Source organism: Cervus elaphus, chromosome 19 (assembly GCF_910594005.1).
Source record: "Cervus elaphus chromosome 19, mCerEla1.1, whole genome shotgun sequence".
Classification (NCBI taxonomy): Eukaryota; Metazoa; Chordata; class Mammalia; order Artiodactyla; family Cervidae; genus Cervus; species Cervus elaphus.
The window spans coordinates 91,912,028-91,928,063 of NC_057833.1; the positions used below are offsets into that span (position 1 = coordinate 91,912,028).

At 39.5% G+C, this 16,036-nt stretch overlaps 1 protein-coding gene across 1 annotated transcript in view; it reads right to left on the reverse strand.

Moving 5' to 3' along the window:
- The window catches only part of SLC9A9 (solute carrier family 9 member A9), a 646,928-nt gene that overhangs the window by 307,414 nt on the left and 323,478 nt on the right, over positions 1-16,036 (reverse strand). Inside the window, exon 8 of the mRNA XM_043875249.1 lies at positions 13,883-13,988. Within this exon, the coding sequence (XP_043731184.1) occupies positions 13,883-13,988 (106 nt within the window). The remainder of the gene's footprint in view (positions 1-13,882; positions 13,989-16,036) is intronic.

Sequence of the window (16,036 nt, forward strand, 5' to 3'; positions counted from 1 at the left end):
ACTAGCTTTGTTCGTAATGATGCTTCCTAAGGCCCACTTGACTTTGTATTCCAGAATGTCTGGCTCTAGGTGAGTGATCATACCATCATGATTATTTGGGTTGTGAAGATCTTTTTGTATAGTTCTTCTGTGTATTCTTGCCACCTCTTCTTAATATCTTCTGCTTCTGTTAGGTCCATGCCATTTCTGTCCTTTATTGAGCCCATCTTTGCATGAAATGTCCCCTTGGTATCTCTAATTTTCTTGAAGAGATCCCTAGTCTAGTAACCCAAACTTAGACAATTCTCAGTAGCACTATAGTTAAGGTACTGGATTTTTGCAAGTTACTTGTCATTGTTTACTTGCTAAGTTGTATCTGACTCTTTTGCAATCCCATGTCCATGGCATTTCCCAGGCAAGAATACTGGAGTGGGCAGCCAGTTCCTTCTCCAGGGATCTTCCTGACCCAGGGATGAACCTGTGTCACATACACTGGAGGGCAGATTCTTTACCACTGAGATACCAGAGAAGCCCACAGGTTCGCTTGGGTACTTGCTATTTATCCAATCAAATGCTCTCCATCTGTTGGGAAATGCCAGAATGAATTAACCCAATCGTAGACCTCAAGTAGCTTTATGGCTCCTAGCAGAGACAACATGTACACAGAAACATCTAATAGCAGGTAGAATGCAGTAGTTGATAATAAAATAGGAATTCTGAGAGGCAGTGACTTCTTTCAGGCTAGGGAAGGTAGAGAGATGAAGAAAGTTTTCCTAAAGGATGGAGAGGCATTTAGGTCTTGAATAAGAAAACTTGGGAGGGTGTAGGATCAGTGGTAGGGAATTCAGTGTGAGTGAGGGGAGAGAGCTAGGAGACTGTGTGGCCTATACATGAACAGGCAGCTTACTTGCACACTTTGGGTTTGAATTTGTTACAGGTTAGGCAATAAATACACATTGAATGAATTCATCATAGTTTTTCTAAATACAAAATTTAGAATAAACAATTAATATGCTCTATGTTTAAAATGGTTAAGGTAGGGACTTCCCTGGTGGTCGGTCCAGTGGTTAAGAATTTGCCTTGCGGTACAGGGGACATGAGTACAATCCCTGGTCAACAAACTAGGATCCCACATGCTGAGGGAAAGCTAGGCCTGTGCACCAAACTACAGTCTGTGCACCACAACAAAAAATCCCCATGCTAAAACTAAGACCTGACACAGCCAAATAAATATATACTTCAGGCTAATTATCATAAGTATGAAAGCATTTCTCTTATATGTTTTATTAGTGCTAGTATTCATAAAATAGAATTATGAAGCATCAAGTATGACAATCTTCTGTTGGCAAAACATTACTTCATTTTCTTTCCCAGCAGACATAAAATCTGATCATTCTGTTTCCATCTTTTCTGAAAAACAAGTGGTCCTTCATGCAACTACTGGGTTGCATGTCTAAAGTCCTGGTTTCAACTTGTATTTATGGGGTCCCGTGGCAATGACAAATAGAACTAAGTACATACATCCAGGTCCATGGGGAGTGGAGCATGCTCAAAAATATCTGAGAACTAAGATAAATAAGGAGCTCTGAAAGAAATCAAGAAATGACTTAGAGAAAATAATGATAAGAGTTTCTGACTCATGCGTGTGCTCAAAATTGCCTTTCAGTTTGCATAGTGAGCTTTCAGTGGTGGGCAAGATCCCTGAAGAGCTGTCTACAAGGACTCATTTCTGCAATTTTGAACAAGAACTAGAACCAATACTTTATGACACTAACTAAAAGAGCAGTTTGAGAAACCACAAAGAGGTACACAGTTAAATTCAAATTACTGGCAAGCAAAGAAGTTTAGGAAACAGCAGGAGGAGGTCCATAATTCTTTGGGAGGAATAATGATTCTGCTGGCAAGTAAGTTCTTTCTAGAGAGATCAGTTTTGAGATGACAATTAACTCTTTTTGGTTAACAGAACACCATTTACACTGTTCTCTGTGATTCCCTCTTTTGGACCCTCTCAGGGAGCATTAGTGTTATATATATACACACACACACATGTACATACAAACATATGTTTACATGATATGAAGGTTCATTGCGTTGTTGTAAATTATGTAAGAGAAAATGTACTACAATCAGTGCCAGGAGACCTGAGATCTACTTGGCATAGTGCAGATACTTAATTAGCTGAATGGCTAGAGCAATTCAAATTCATTGCCTAGTCCATTGTTTTCTCTTCAGTGAATTAAAAGAAGATGGTCTGCATTAGTGTTCTTTAAATTTGGGTATACAAGAAACTCACAGAAGAGTAGAAAAAAATATAACTTCATAATTACTAATTGGAAAGTCTGTGTATTTTATTTTTTTTAATTAATTTATTTCTTTTAATTGGAGGCTAATTCTTTTACAATATTGCTGTGGTTTTTGCCATACACTGACATGAATCAGCCACAGGTGTACATGTGTTCCCCATCCTGAATCCCCCTCCCATGTCTGTGTATTTTAAAGTATATAAGTACCCTTGTGGGCAAAAATACGCTTGTGTGCAGATAAGTGCATGATAAAACTATTTTTTTCCAATAAGGATCAAGAAAGTAAATGAAAGTGAAAATTGCTCACTTGTGTCCGACTCTTTGTGACCATGGAATTCTCCAGGCCAGAACACTGGCGTGGGTAGGAGCAAGAAATTCTGGTAGATACTGCTCTAGATGATCTCTAAGCACTTTCCCATCTTAAATATCTATGACCTGAATTGTTGTTTTTACATTTGCTTCAAGGACTGCATACTGAAATTCCCCCAAACACAAATCAGTCCCCTTGTGAGAGTACATGCATAAGTCCAATTTTTTCATAAGTCCAATGAAGTTAGCCTAGGTACCCAACTAATACAACTGGCTATATAATACTGTACTGTAATAAGTTTCTAATACTTTCCACACAAATAATACATAAGCAAACACAAAAACTAAAGCAAACATTTTTAATCTTACAGTGTGGTACCCTGAAAAGCACAGTAGTACCAGCGACATCATTGCTGCTTTTATACTTGCTTCTGGACATTGTGGGCTTGAAATAAAGATATGGTACTATTGTACCCTATATAGTACTAGACAGTAAAGTACATAAAAGCGCAAGGATGCATACATGTGACAAGCATGCTAGGTACCTGAACTAACTCACATGATTGGACATATGAACATGTTTGCATCTTTGAAAGCTTGCAACTTGAAGGTCTGTATGTAGGGGACTTACTGTATATGGAACTGAAGACTTACATGGGGCCACCACAGCTTCTGCTGGACTTCCTGACAACTAAATTACCAGTGTCCCTTCTTGACCTGGTCCTTCCCAAAGGCTGGGTCTATCATGTTTCTCTTTGTATTGCCCCCAACCCTATAACAGTACCCAGCAGACATCAGACACTCAAAGGCAGGTCTGTCAAAGGAATAAATCTCTATTTCAAGAAATATTTATCTGCTCTAAAAAGAGAAAGCAGGAGAAACTATTTTTGATCCTCACATACAAATAGACATTTATCTGGATTTATCAGCGGCAGAGTCTATTTTCTTCTAATATTTAAATCTTCTTACTCAAGACTATTGTCACCTGTATATAGTCTCTGCTACGATAACATTATTCAGTAGTTCTTTTCTCATTAAAAGTTGATGAAGCCTTCAGATACAGAAGCTAAAAAATAAACATATATCACACAGAGCATGATTTTCTTTGACATTAAATGAAGACTTGAGGGGTTTCTAAGACTGGAGAATACTGCATTTTTGGACAGGATATATTGATTATATCATCAGAACACAGAAAGAGAACAAGTGAGAAAGAAAAAACTCTGACTTGCTCTCAGACGGCACTCTGAGGGGTTTTAAGGTTGATGGGCTATTTTTCCATGCCACACTTTTATTTATTTTTGGTCTAGTAAAAAGAGACATTTCTGACAGTTTTCCTACACCACTGCTGAACATGAACTTGGAACTGAAAAGTCAAAGATTTAACAAAATGGAAATCTCCTTTAGGGAATTTGAAGGATTCCAAGTTTTCCAAGACTACAATTACAGTCTAATTCACCATATTGGGCAATGCTACAGTTGGCAGATGAAACATGAGTTTGTGGGATGAGAATATCTATATAGAAAACAGCACAAATCTACATTCTTATTCCTAGATCCTCCAATGCATTCAAGATTACTTTCTGTCCATGTTGCAAGGTTTATAAATTTCCATTTAAAACAAAAAAAAATTCCTTCAACAATGTAGTATTGAGTACCTAGGCAAATTAATTTGAGGTCCAAAGGGAAGAAAAATACCTTTTTACTTAGTTCCCTGACTTTCCACCTTAAATGTTGGTGGTGTCAGGCTTCTTCCTTTTCAGTTTTCATTTCCTTGAAGTCAGCTGATACATGTACATACCAGTGTCACCTGTATCTAGTAAGCAGACTTGTTCCAGGTGTCTACACTCAATGGCCTTTACCTATGGAGGTTCCACACTTGCATAGAGTCCAGATTTTTGAATGAGCTAATTTTTGTGTCTCCCTCTATGACATGTATTCATTCACTTATATACCCCATTTTGCTGAAATGAGCCATTGATCCATTTGCTATAATTCCCAGTATCCTCAACTCCTCTTTCTCCTTCACCTGTATGTTAATTATTCATGCCATCTATCTTCTGACAAATTTCTACATGCTTGGGCAGAACATGGGCAACAGAGAAAGAGGTTTCTCTTTTCCCTATGCCTGCTGGCACCATGAGGAGATGTTAAATAATGATGGGAAATATTTACGGTGAAGAAAACAGAGGTAAATTTGTTCACTATTCAAGTTACATGTGCAATGTCGTTTGCATGTTGAAACTAGGAGCTATTTGGTTCAAGAAAGTGCAAGTGTGAGTTAATGAGTTATTATGCGAGGAAATATACTTTACTCCTGTGTTTATTGGGATGGTGTCATTGAATGTTCACCCTCAGTTCAGCGAGCTGGTTCACAAACCCCCTTGAGAATTTTGGGTGTCTATTGCGGCAGCTTGAATGCCTAATAGTTTGAACCTCTGGCTTTATTTTTTGGCTTGAAAAACACTCCATGCATTTCATTTATTGTTGAATTGTTGGCTAATAAGTTGGACTCATATGGTCCTGTCAATATGAAAGCAAGAGCAGTTTGAAGCTGAAGTGTCAGCCAATGACACGTATTTAGAAGCTAAAACTGGCCAGACTTGATTTGAGAAACAAGGCAAACTAAGTCTTCTCCCGGGGATTTATTTACTGAGATCCAGAAATGTATTTCCCATCCAGTCATGCAATGTGTTCAGTGGCAGGACAAATGGAACACATTCACCTCTGAACTAGAAGCCTTCTTAAAGAGTTTCAGACAAGTTTTTGCCAAGCTGATGGAGATGAGAAGTAGTGAGCCAGCTTATGTACTCAGATCAAGTGAAGTTGCAACATGCCCACCAATAGTCATTTCATTTGGAAATCTTCCCTCCTTGTCTATTAAAAAAAAAAAAAAAAGGCTTTCCCAGGTTCCACTTTTCCTGACTACTTACTCTACAAAAGCCTTTCAAGAGCTGACCTGACAGATAAGCAGGACCTGAGCTTTCAAGTGTCAGCTTTTCCTTATCATGGCAATGTAATTAGGCCCTTGTCATTTGAAACCAATGGGAGAACAAACCTCGGTGATGGGATGGAATGAATTAACTTTTTCTGTTGTCCCTGATGCTTGTGTGTGCTGCATTCTCTCTTTCAGACATCTTGGTCAATTCCTTAGTGAATGGGCCAGGTGCCACTTGTTTTTACCCTTTTATGTTCATTTTTTTTTTTTTTTTCAGAGTCTTTTACTCTCTAAAACAAGACTATAAAGCCCAATAGCATTGGTTAGTAATCAGGGCTGTTTTTTCTTTCAGATTTTTATATGTTTATTTTCTTAGATGAAAACCATCCTAAACTGAGTAAATAATGGGTTATACTGTTTAACTTTCTATATGAGAAAGTGAGGAATGCCAACGGCCTCCCTCCTCCCTCTTCACTTCCAGCGGACATAAAATATGCGCCAGGAACCTAAAAATGGAAGCTGCCTTTATTACAGCAGTGCGTGGAAGCAGAGAAATCATTAGACGCAGTGTCAATGTTGCCATTAGAAATCTTACTCTTCGAGGGTTTAATGACAGTCCCTAAAAGTTTGCTTCTGGCAAAAACCTGACCCCCAAAGTCTCAGCTGGGAAACAGATTATAAAAATGAATTTTCAAACAACCTGTCCAGCTGTGCTTTTTGGTTATCTTTATAAACTGAAAAGTGGCTTCTGTGACAGGATTCAATTCCACCAGAGATTATGCTATAAATAATACTGCTGAATTATTTCCAATATTCAATTTAAAATAATGACTCAGTAACCTAATGGCTTTTAAAAACTTGGCCAAGAAAAATTCTACTTGATCAGAATTTAGGTATGCATATGTACCAGTTACCTCATAGAGAGGGTATCATGGGTCCTGTATTTACTCAAAAGCCATATTCTGTGTGTATGTATACAATGTCCTTGCACTACAAAATGATAAAATCCTTTCACCTCAGCAATAAAGAAAACTGAGATACCAATTAATAGGGTGACTTGTTCCAATCCCTCAGCAAATTAGCAGAAGAGTTAGAAATCTGAGACCCCTCAGTGGCTGATTTTGTAATCAGGGCAGACACTTGTACATACGTTCTCTTCCTTCTCTGCTATCCCGGCTCGTGGCTTGTGAGGACTCCTTAAATTCCATTTCTATCTACACGCCCTCATCTTCCAGAAAGACTTCTCACTAGCATTTGACATTCTGCCCAGTCTTCCTACATAAAACTTTTCTCAGACTGTGCTTATGTATTTCCAATAGCAGAATATCAGACCTCTGGGTAATAGAAATGCCAACCCTCATTTGCATGTCTAAAAGCCACTTGTTTCCATAAAACTAAGTTCTTCTATGTGACGACTGAACATTTGCAGGTGCAATTTCCAAGAGACTGAGACGAGGCGGCTGCAAATGTGGCCCTTGAAGCAAAAGATGATCAAAATAAATCAAATGATCATCATCAAATTAGTAACAACTGAAAGTGAAAGCAGAAAATTGTGGTAATGAGCAACCCCCCCCCACACACCCACTGAAGTGTTCATAATGGATCTTACAAGGAGTTGAATTCAAAAAGAATAATGAACACTGTGAAAACTCTCTTTGTGAGCTTAATTCCTTTTGTTTGTGTATCAGCATGCACCTGGCATAAGATAGTCCAAGTATCTAAGCCTAGAGGCTGCGCTGTCCTTGAGCCTCTTTTCCCTTCTGAACTGTCACCAAGTTACACAGCTTTTTTTGTTGAAATACCCTCATGGATTATTCCTTCCCTTGTACTATTTAGATTTCTCTGTTTGCAAGCAGTGAAAACTAATTCTGGCAACTGTGATCAGAAGGGAATTCATTGGGGGGGAAGAGACATAAAGGCAGCTCCAGGGATCTGTGGCAGGAATAAAGGTTCCCAACAGGGTTTTGCTGTTGGAAAGTCCAGGTGCCAACAGTTACACATCCTTCTAACTTCCTCCTAAAGGTCCACACTCCCAGGAAGGAGTGTCTGGTTGACCTAGCTTCAGATGCTCCTTTTCGCTTTGGCAGGTGAGGATGGAGTACATTGGTTAACAAGATGGTATCTGATGGAGAAAGGGTAGTTCCCTCAGTAACATCAGGATGCTACTACCAGTGAAAGTGAGAATGGGTGCTGGGCAGCCAAAGCCAACATATGCCCACCATATTCTTGTAGACTAGGCTCTTGTTTCCCTGGGTCTACATGTCTCCATCTTCAGTTAAGAGTTAGAGAAATTAAATTGCAGCTTAATGTAATTTATGATACACCCTTTAGTTGATATATGAAACTGCTCTGAAATATCTTGACCAGTGGTCATAAAGAATCCATAAGAATGTTATCAGGGACTCCCTGGTTGTAGAGTGGATAAGAATCTGCCTGCCAATGCAGTGGACACGAGTTCGATCCCTGGTCGGGGAAGATTCCAGATGTTGTGAAGCAACTAAGCCCATGTGCTACAGCTACTGAGCCTGTGCTCTAGACCTCACGGGCCATAATTACTGAAGCTCATGCACCTAGAGAAATGAGAAACCTGTGCACTGCAACAAAGAGAAGCCCTTGCTCACCACAACTAGAGAAAGCTGGGTGCAGCAATGAACGCCCAGTGCAACCATAAATAAATAATATATAAAAAGAAAAGACTATTATCAGGAATAAGGCAGTCACTAACTTAGACACAGTCTGTTATTCATATTTTAGAAATGTTTCCTTTTGTTGAGCTAAAATCATTCATTCCATTGCTCAAAAGATATTGACTGCCTAGAATGCTTCAGCCACACTGTTGGTTCTGATATAGCTCTCATGAACCTGATAGTCTAATATAACTTTGGCCCATCAATCCTAATTCTACACATGAGCTCTGGTTCTATATTTCAGAACTGCAGATAGTAAATCAAACAGCATAGTGAGGTCTAGATGCACATAAACAAACGATAGCCATGCAGAAACTATCATGGAAGAAGTTTCCATCCATCATAGTATGCCAAAATATAAAATAGCTTAAAAAGTACTTAACAAGAAATTCGCAGGTCTAATGCGAAGACAACTATAAAAATTTACTAAGGGCCATAAAAGATGACTTGAATAAATGGAGAGACATAACGTATTCCTCTGTGGGAAGACTCAACATTGTAAAAACATCACTCCTCCTCAAATTAAACTAAAAATTTAATACAACCCTAACCATAGTCCTAAAGTTATTTTCTGCTTGAAACATAATGTTATTTTCAAGTGATTCTGGAACATAAACATGTGAGTATAGCAAAGAAGCTCTTAAAAATGGGGGAGGGGAATGAGAAATGGATCTATTAGCCATTAAAATGAACCATAGAGCTGAAATGATGAAAGCAGTGAAGACTAAAAGCTCAGTGGAACAACAGAAAGCCAGAACATATACAAACATATATGTACCTACATACATGGACATTATGTTAAAAATTCATAGGTTAAGGTTGAAAGGTATTAGGATGAGTGAACAATCTAGGAGGAAAATTAAATACTTGCTAATATCTCACACCTCATATCCCTCACATCAAAACAAATTTCAGTTTGGATTCTAATGTGAAAAAAAACCAGACACATATTAAAATAAAGTAAAATTATTATTAATAATATTGGACTTTTTAGGCAGAAATTACTTCCCTGGTGGCTTAGTGGTACAGAATCTGCCTGCCAATGCAGGTTCAGTCCCTGGGTCAGGAAGATCCCCTGGAGAAGTAAATGGCAACCCACTCCAGTATTCTTGCCTGGAGAATTTCATGGACAGAGGAGCCTGGAGGGCTAAGTCCATGGGGTTGCAAAAAAGTCAGACACAACTTAGCAACTAAACAACAATAAAGAGCAGAAATTAATAAAACTTGGAACTTTCTAAGGAAGAGCAAAACATGAACCTTGAAAATGTCTAAACCAAACTATTCCCTTATGTAAACAAACAAAATACAATATATTTAAAAGACAAAACCATGAAAGGAGAGCATTTGCAGCCTACATGATAGTCAACAGTTAATATTTTTGAATCAATAAAGAGCTTCTAAAATTTAATGTGACAAAGATAAACACTTCAGTAGAAAAAAAAGGACAAAGGGCATAGACAGGTAGTTCACCAAGGGAGGAATATAAATTGCCAATGATGACACATAATTAAAATCATTTCCTCAGTAAAAATATACCAATTTAAATCAGAATGAAATGGAGGTTGATTATCAAATTAGCAGGAGGGAATATGAGTTCAGGGGGGTGAAGATGTGAGTGAATGAGCTCTCTCTTACATTGTTGGTGGAAGTATAAAGGAATACAAATTTTCTGGAGAATAACTTGGATGTATTTTTCTAAGACATTAAAATTTTAGCATCTTCATTAACCCAGGAATTTTATTTTTAGGTAGTTATATAAATAGAAGTTTATATATCAAGCTAAAAGGATTATCACAGCAATCATATTAATAATGTTGAAAACTATAAATGATCAAAAGGTTGATATAACAAATTATAGCAAGTTAATATGTTATAGTGGGGCTTCCATGGTGGGTCAGAAGGTAAAAAATCTGCCTGCAATGCAGGAGACCCAGGTTTAAGTTTGGAAAGATCCCCTGGAAAAGAGAATGGCTACCTACTCCAGTATTTTTGTCTGGAGAATTCCATGGACTGAGGAGCCTGATGGTGTACAGTGCATGGGGTTGTAAAGAGTCAGACACAACTGAGTGACTAACACTTTCAGTGTAATACTAGGCAGCCATAAAAAATAATGTAGAAGAATATTTAATATCATGAAAATATTCACTATAAAATTGTCAAGTGAAAAAAATCATTTTTTAAAAATAAAAATATATTTACATACATATATTGTGTGCATGCTGAGTTGTGTCCAAGTCTTTGTGACTCCAGGGACTCTGGCCCACTAGGCTCCTCTGTCCATGGGATCTCCCAGGCAAGAATACTGGAGTGGGTTGCTATTTCCTTTTCCAGGGGCTCTTCCTGACCCAGGGATGGAACCCATGTCTCCTGCATTGGCAGGTGGATTCTTTACCACTGAGCCACCAAGGAAGCCCTTGCATATATTTAATTGTGTATATATACTAATATTTGCATATAATTAGATAAATTCAGAGAGATATTAACAATAGTAATTAATAGGCAGTGAGAATACAGGTAACTTTAATTTTATTTCCTTCAGTAAATCTACATTTTCCAAATTTTCTACAAGGAAAATGCCTTACCTTAGTAGTAAGAAAAAAATTTTTTTTAATATTATTCTGTTTAAAGCAACAGAAATCCTTCACCGCTCCCCCCCCAATGAAATCTTAGATGAAAACTCAATCTGTGGACCCAATGAAAGGGGTGGGGGTGCTCATTCGGTAGGCATCCTCTAGCCCCCACCTAGCAATGTCAGGGCTGGGGGAATTCTGCTGAGAAACTATTGTGTGTGAGCACCATTTCCAGGACATACATGAGGTATTCTTAGTGAGCCCATACATAGCCCCAGGATGGTTGGTTACTACTGTAGTTACTCATAAACTCTTTATACCTTATTTCATTTCATTCACTATATTCATCATCATGTTTATTCATTAAGCACTTTTTGAAAATTTTTCTATATTTTCAGCTTTGTATTATTAGTTTACTTGTGGATTAGAACTGAAAGTATTTTCTTATTACATGAAATATCCCCAGGGAATTGTAATTTAATACCACACTGTCAGATTTTATTGAAGGTTGATATGAGAAATGACTGCATAAAGAATGGATCTCCATCTTTCCTAAAACAATACACTGTCCGTTATGGTGCTCATAGGCCCTCATATAAAGATGTGTGTGATAAATACACCTAAAATTTTAGGAAAAAAAGCATACCCATTTTTATAAATAATTGTGACTTCCTTTTATAATACTGTGTTATTCCTGCACAACTCATGTTTCTCTTTTGGCTTTGGCTGCCAGAAAGCTCAGAGCCATGTTTATTGCCAAACCTCAGCAATGAACAGCTGTCTCATTTTGCAGAACGACTCTATCCCAAAGCACTTGAGTGTCTAGCCTCAACTAAATGGTCCCATGATATGCATGGCTCTTGTTATGAGTTGCCTCAAAGCCAATTTAGAAATAGGCAGGGATCAAATAATAAACAAACACATAAGTAATATGGACTAAGCAGGCTTGGTCTTTAGCAGTACAAATGCTCACACTTAAAAAAGTTTGATTTGTATCAAACCCCTGTCCAACTTGTTGCTTAGCCTGAAGTCCTGTTCTGGTTAAGTGCTCCCCTGGATATAGCCGTGGGCATTTGGGTCTTTCTGCTACTAAAGCCCACACATGCATCCACTCAACTCATGACACTGGCTCTTTAGACGAGGTCTGCACGGTATCCAGTAAGGATATCAGGTCCGAAGTGTAGCCAAAGAGCAAGGCGCAGATAAACCAATAATTTATACTTGGACCACAACCTTAAAATGAGTTAAGAAAACATGATCTTGCTGAATTGGATCAGGAAACAGTAAGACGATTTTCACGCACAGAAACGATCTTAGGCATCAGGATATGTGTGTATATGTTTGTGTGTTCTACTACAATGTTAAACTGTAGACTAAAAAATATCAGGTGAGTTAAGATACTTTACCTTTTCAGAAGGTCAAATATGTATTTTTATTGTTAACATCGCTTACATTATTTTACACCATGTTAAGTGCTAAAAAGGGCATAGAATGTGGAGGAAAGGGAACAACAACTTTTTGAATGACCGATGTAAACTTTTTACTCCATTATTTCATTTAAGAGACACTAAGTATCCATTTTCTTTGCAATGCATAAGCTCTTTAGCAACCTCTCTAATAACAAGGCAAGGCTCCAATACAATGGATGTTGTGTTAGAATGGTTTGGAATGATACAGGGCCTGGTTGGGTGGACTCTGGTAATGTAGTCTTGATTATAGTGTCATAAAAGCTGGCAGGTGGCTGTTTGTATCAGCAACAGACACTCTCAAAGCCTGTGGAAACAGCCTGGTTCCCCGTGGCTATAAGTAAGGTGGGTCAGATGCCTGGGGCAACAGATTATCCTTAGCAAAAAAGACCTGCCACAGCTTTCACAGGAGAGCCCAACCAGCCCAGAAGCAAGGGGACCAGGCAGGCGCCTGGGACCCCAACTATCTTCCTACTCTTGGAGGCCTGCCTCATATTCCAAAGACAGAATTTCATTCAAGGTAGCAGGGCTTGGTGCCCATGAGCCCAGGCTCTGGAATTAGATGTTCTAGTCTGAAATCCCAGCTCCTCCACTGGCTCTTGGCCAAGTAAACGGCTTATAGTCCCTAACGTTGGGTTTTTTCTGTAAATTAACGCGAACATCCATGAAAAGCAGTTAGCCAGCACCTGGCTCACTGTAAGCTTTCCCTATATCAACTTTTATTATTATTTACACTTAAAGTACCACTTATTAAAATGCGAGAACCCCTGGAGGCATACCTTATTCCCAGTTAGCATTTTCGGGGGGTGGGGTCTCACCACCTGAAATTCAATTAAGATGTAGCAAACAGCAAGGGATCCAGGACTCAAACCCGGGAGGAGGAGGGAACTAGGCCAAAGGAAAGAAACAGCTCTGACATTTTGCTCAGAGCCACGGTGATTCTTCTACACGGAAAAGCACCCAATCGTTGCAGCTACCCAAGCGTAAACCCTCGCTATTGCAGAAAGGCAATCTAATTGCAGAATTCAGATACGGGATGCAAGCTGTGGGCCTCCCTTCTTCCCCACTCCTCCCGGGGGACCTTAGGGACTGCCTCTTTCTCCATCAATCATTCCATCTCAGAGGACTCTACATAGAGACCTTCTAGGGTAACAGACACTGAACCGAAACCACCCTGTTTTCTGGTTTGCCACCGAATATAGGCAAAGATTTTTAAACACAGTTGGGTGTGGCCAGGCGCACACCCGGAGAGACCGCCTATGTGGGTGTCGCTGCTAACAGCCAATGGAAAGCCAGCACTCATTCCCACAAAGCCGCCGTGCATCCCTTCACACTCTGCGCGGAGATTCCCTACGTGTAAAGCCATCATCCATCTGTACATCGGTCATTTGTAGATTTCAACGTCCCCTTCCTGACCAGTAAGGAGAGAAGAGGAATCAACACTTTGGAAACTTCCAATTAAGCTGTCATATAATGGATGCATTTTTTTTTTTCTCCCTAGGGTACCCAGGAGAGGTTGATTCTGACACAAGCCATTTCACTCCTGCAGGGTCAGGGAGGGGGACTTGGTGAGGGGCGGGAAACACAAGTATTCACACATCCAGTGGGCCGCTCAGTACGAAGCACTGACCTGTTAGGCCAGCGGCCTCAGCAGACAGAAAGGCGCTCCAAGACAGGAGGAAAAACAGGCCCGTTTCCAGCATAGGGAACTCGCACAGTTTGGTAAATTTGGTCAAGTGACAAAGAGGCGTTAAGGGAAACAACAATTGCTTTTATGAATAAATCTCCCTCTTGGCTGAGAAAAACTCCTCTGGTGGTGATCGTTTTAGAGGAGAGAACCGATTCTCAGACCTGTTTCTCTTGCTGAGACTCCCTTTGAAGGCCGGCGTGAGTCATGCTTCACTGGGGGCTGAACACGGCTGTAAAAACGCAAAGTGGTCTTGAGATTAAAAAAGATGTCTTTTTCCAAAAAATAAATAAATAAATAAATAAGATATCTTACTAAGAGGATGAAGTCAGTTAAGGGGACACATAATGCCCCTTAAATTTGGCCTCAACCCTTTGGGTGTGCCCTTCAGGAGATGGCAGATCTGGGAAAATAAAATCAAGGAGAGTGTGTCTGCCCAGCCAGTCCACACTCCCAGAAGTGGCCTCCCAGGCCACTGCTCCCCAGGGAATGCTGGTCTATGGACAGATCACCTTGAAAAGCCTTTTCTCTTAGGGATGGAAACTGGATCAGGAGGAGCATTTTTGTTCAGTGATGGGGAAGCTGCCCAGGCTCTCTTTGCATAAGTAGGATGGAGGAAAATGTGTATTATTTCTAAGTCAAGCAAGATGCCCTTTGGCAGGCAATTGTTCATTTTGGCCAGGATGACACTTGGTCAATCGTCTATAAATTGCAAGTAGAACAAAGGCACAGTGATTGGAGCCATGCAGAGAATGGGCTTTGGGGAGATGATTAGGAGTATGCGATGGACGGGAAAGGGCTACAACTGCAGTTGTATCCACCATTAGGCAGAAAATGCCCTGACAGACAAGGAAATGTTACATTGCAATTTTATGTTTCTGGAAAAAAAATCTAAGGGAGATTCCACCTTAAGAGATGTCTAGCAGCCAGGCAGGGAAGCAAAAAGCATGACCTCTGAGTGCAAGGTCTGGGTTTGAGTCCTGGCTTTGCTAGTCACTGGCTGTGTGATTTCTGAGCACTGTGATAACCTCTCTGAGCCTTATTTGTATCGAAGGTGAACTGCATAAGAATAACACCTATCCCCACAGTGTGAAGGGTAACATGAGATGACAATATTAAAAATGTTTTGTAAAGTCTTAGAAACCACACAATACCAAGGATTATATTGTGGTTGGGAGCGTGACCTCTAGAAGGCAACTCTACCTGGGCTCATATTCATTGTATATCAGCTTAGATGTGAACCTTGGCCACACTATGCTTTGGTTCTCATGTCTGAAAATGGGCGTAAATAGTGCAACCTACCTTCTGGGTACATAGAAGAGTGCCTGGAATGTGACAAAGGATGTGTAAGTTTTTCAATTAGTGTAATTTAAGTGAGTCTGTTTTGTGAAACCTCTTTTCTGGGAAGAGAGTCAGTAAGGATGTGGAAGCAATTCTTTATCAGGAGTACCCCTTTCCCCAGATCTGATCCAATGTCAGGGCAGACTTCAAGTCTCCAGGAATTTTTTCCCTTCTCTTATCAAAATCTGTTCACTTATGTGTTCATACATTTCCTGCACATCAGGCAGAGAAAAGTTCCAATCTCAGCTCTTCTACTTCATGCCATCCCTGGGGATGAAAGCCTGGGTTTAAGTCCTGGCCCTAAAATGTCCTAGCTGTGTGGCCTTGGACAAGTTGTCTAAAATTATGTGTCAGTTTATTCAGCTGAAAATTGAGAGAATAATAGTATCTCCTTGCCAGGATTCTTATAAAAACTCTCTGAGATAATCTATGCAAAATATAAAAGATAATGGGTGGCACTTGGTAAGGTTCTCAACATATATAAGATGATATTAATATCATGCCCATTATGACTGACATGTGACTCAGAGTGAGCTATGAATACTTAATCTCCTTATGTATAAAGCAGAAATAATAATAATTGTTCTTATAGGGTAAATTCAAATGAGGAGATATATATAAAGACACATGCTAGACATTCACAAAATGTTGCGATCATTGCTATTGTTCATTCACTAAGTTTTGTCTCACTCCCTGCAACCTCATGGACTGCAGCATGCCAAGCTTCCCTGTCCTTTACTATCACCTGAAGTTTGC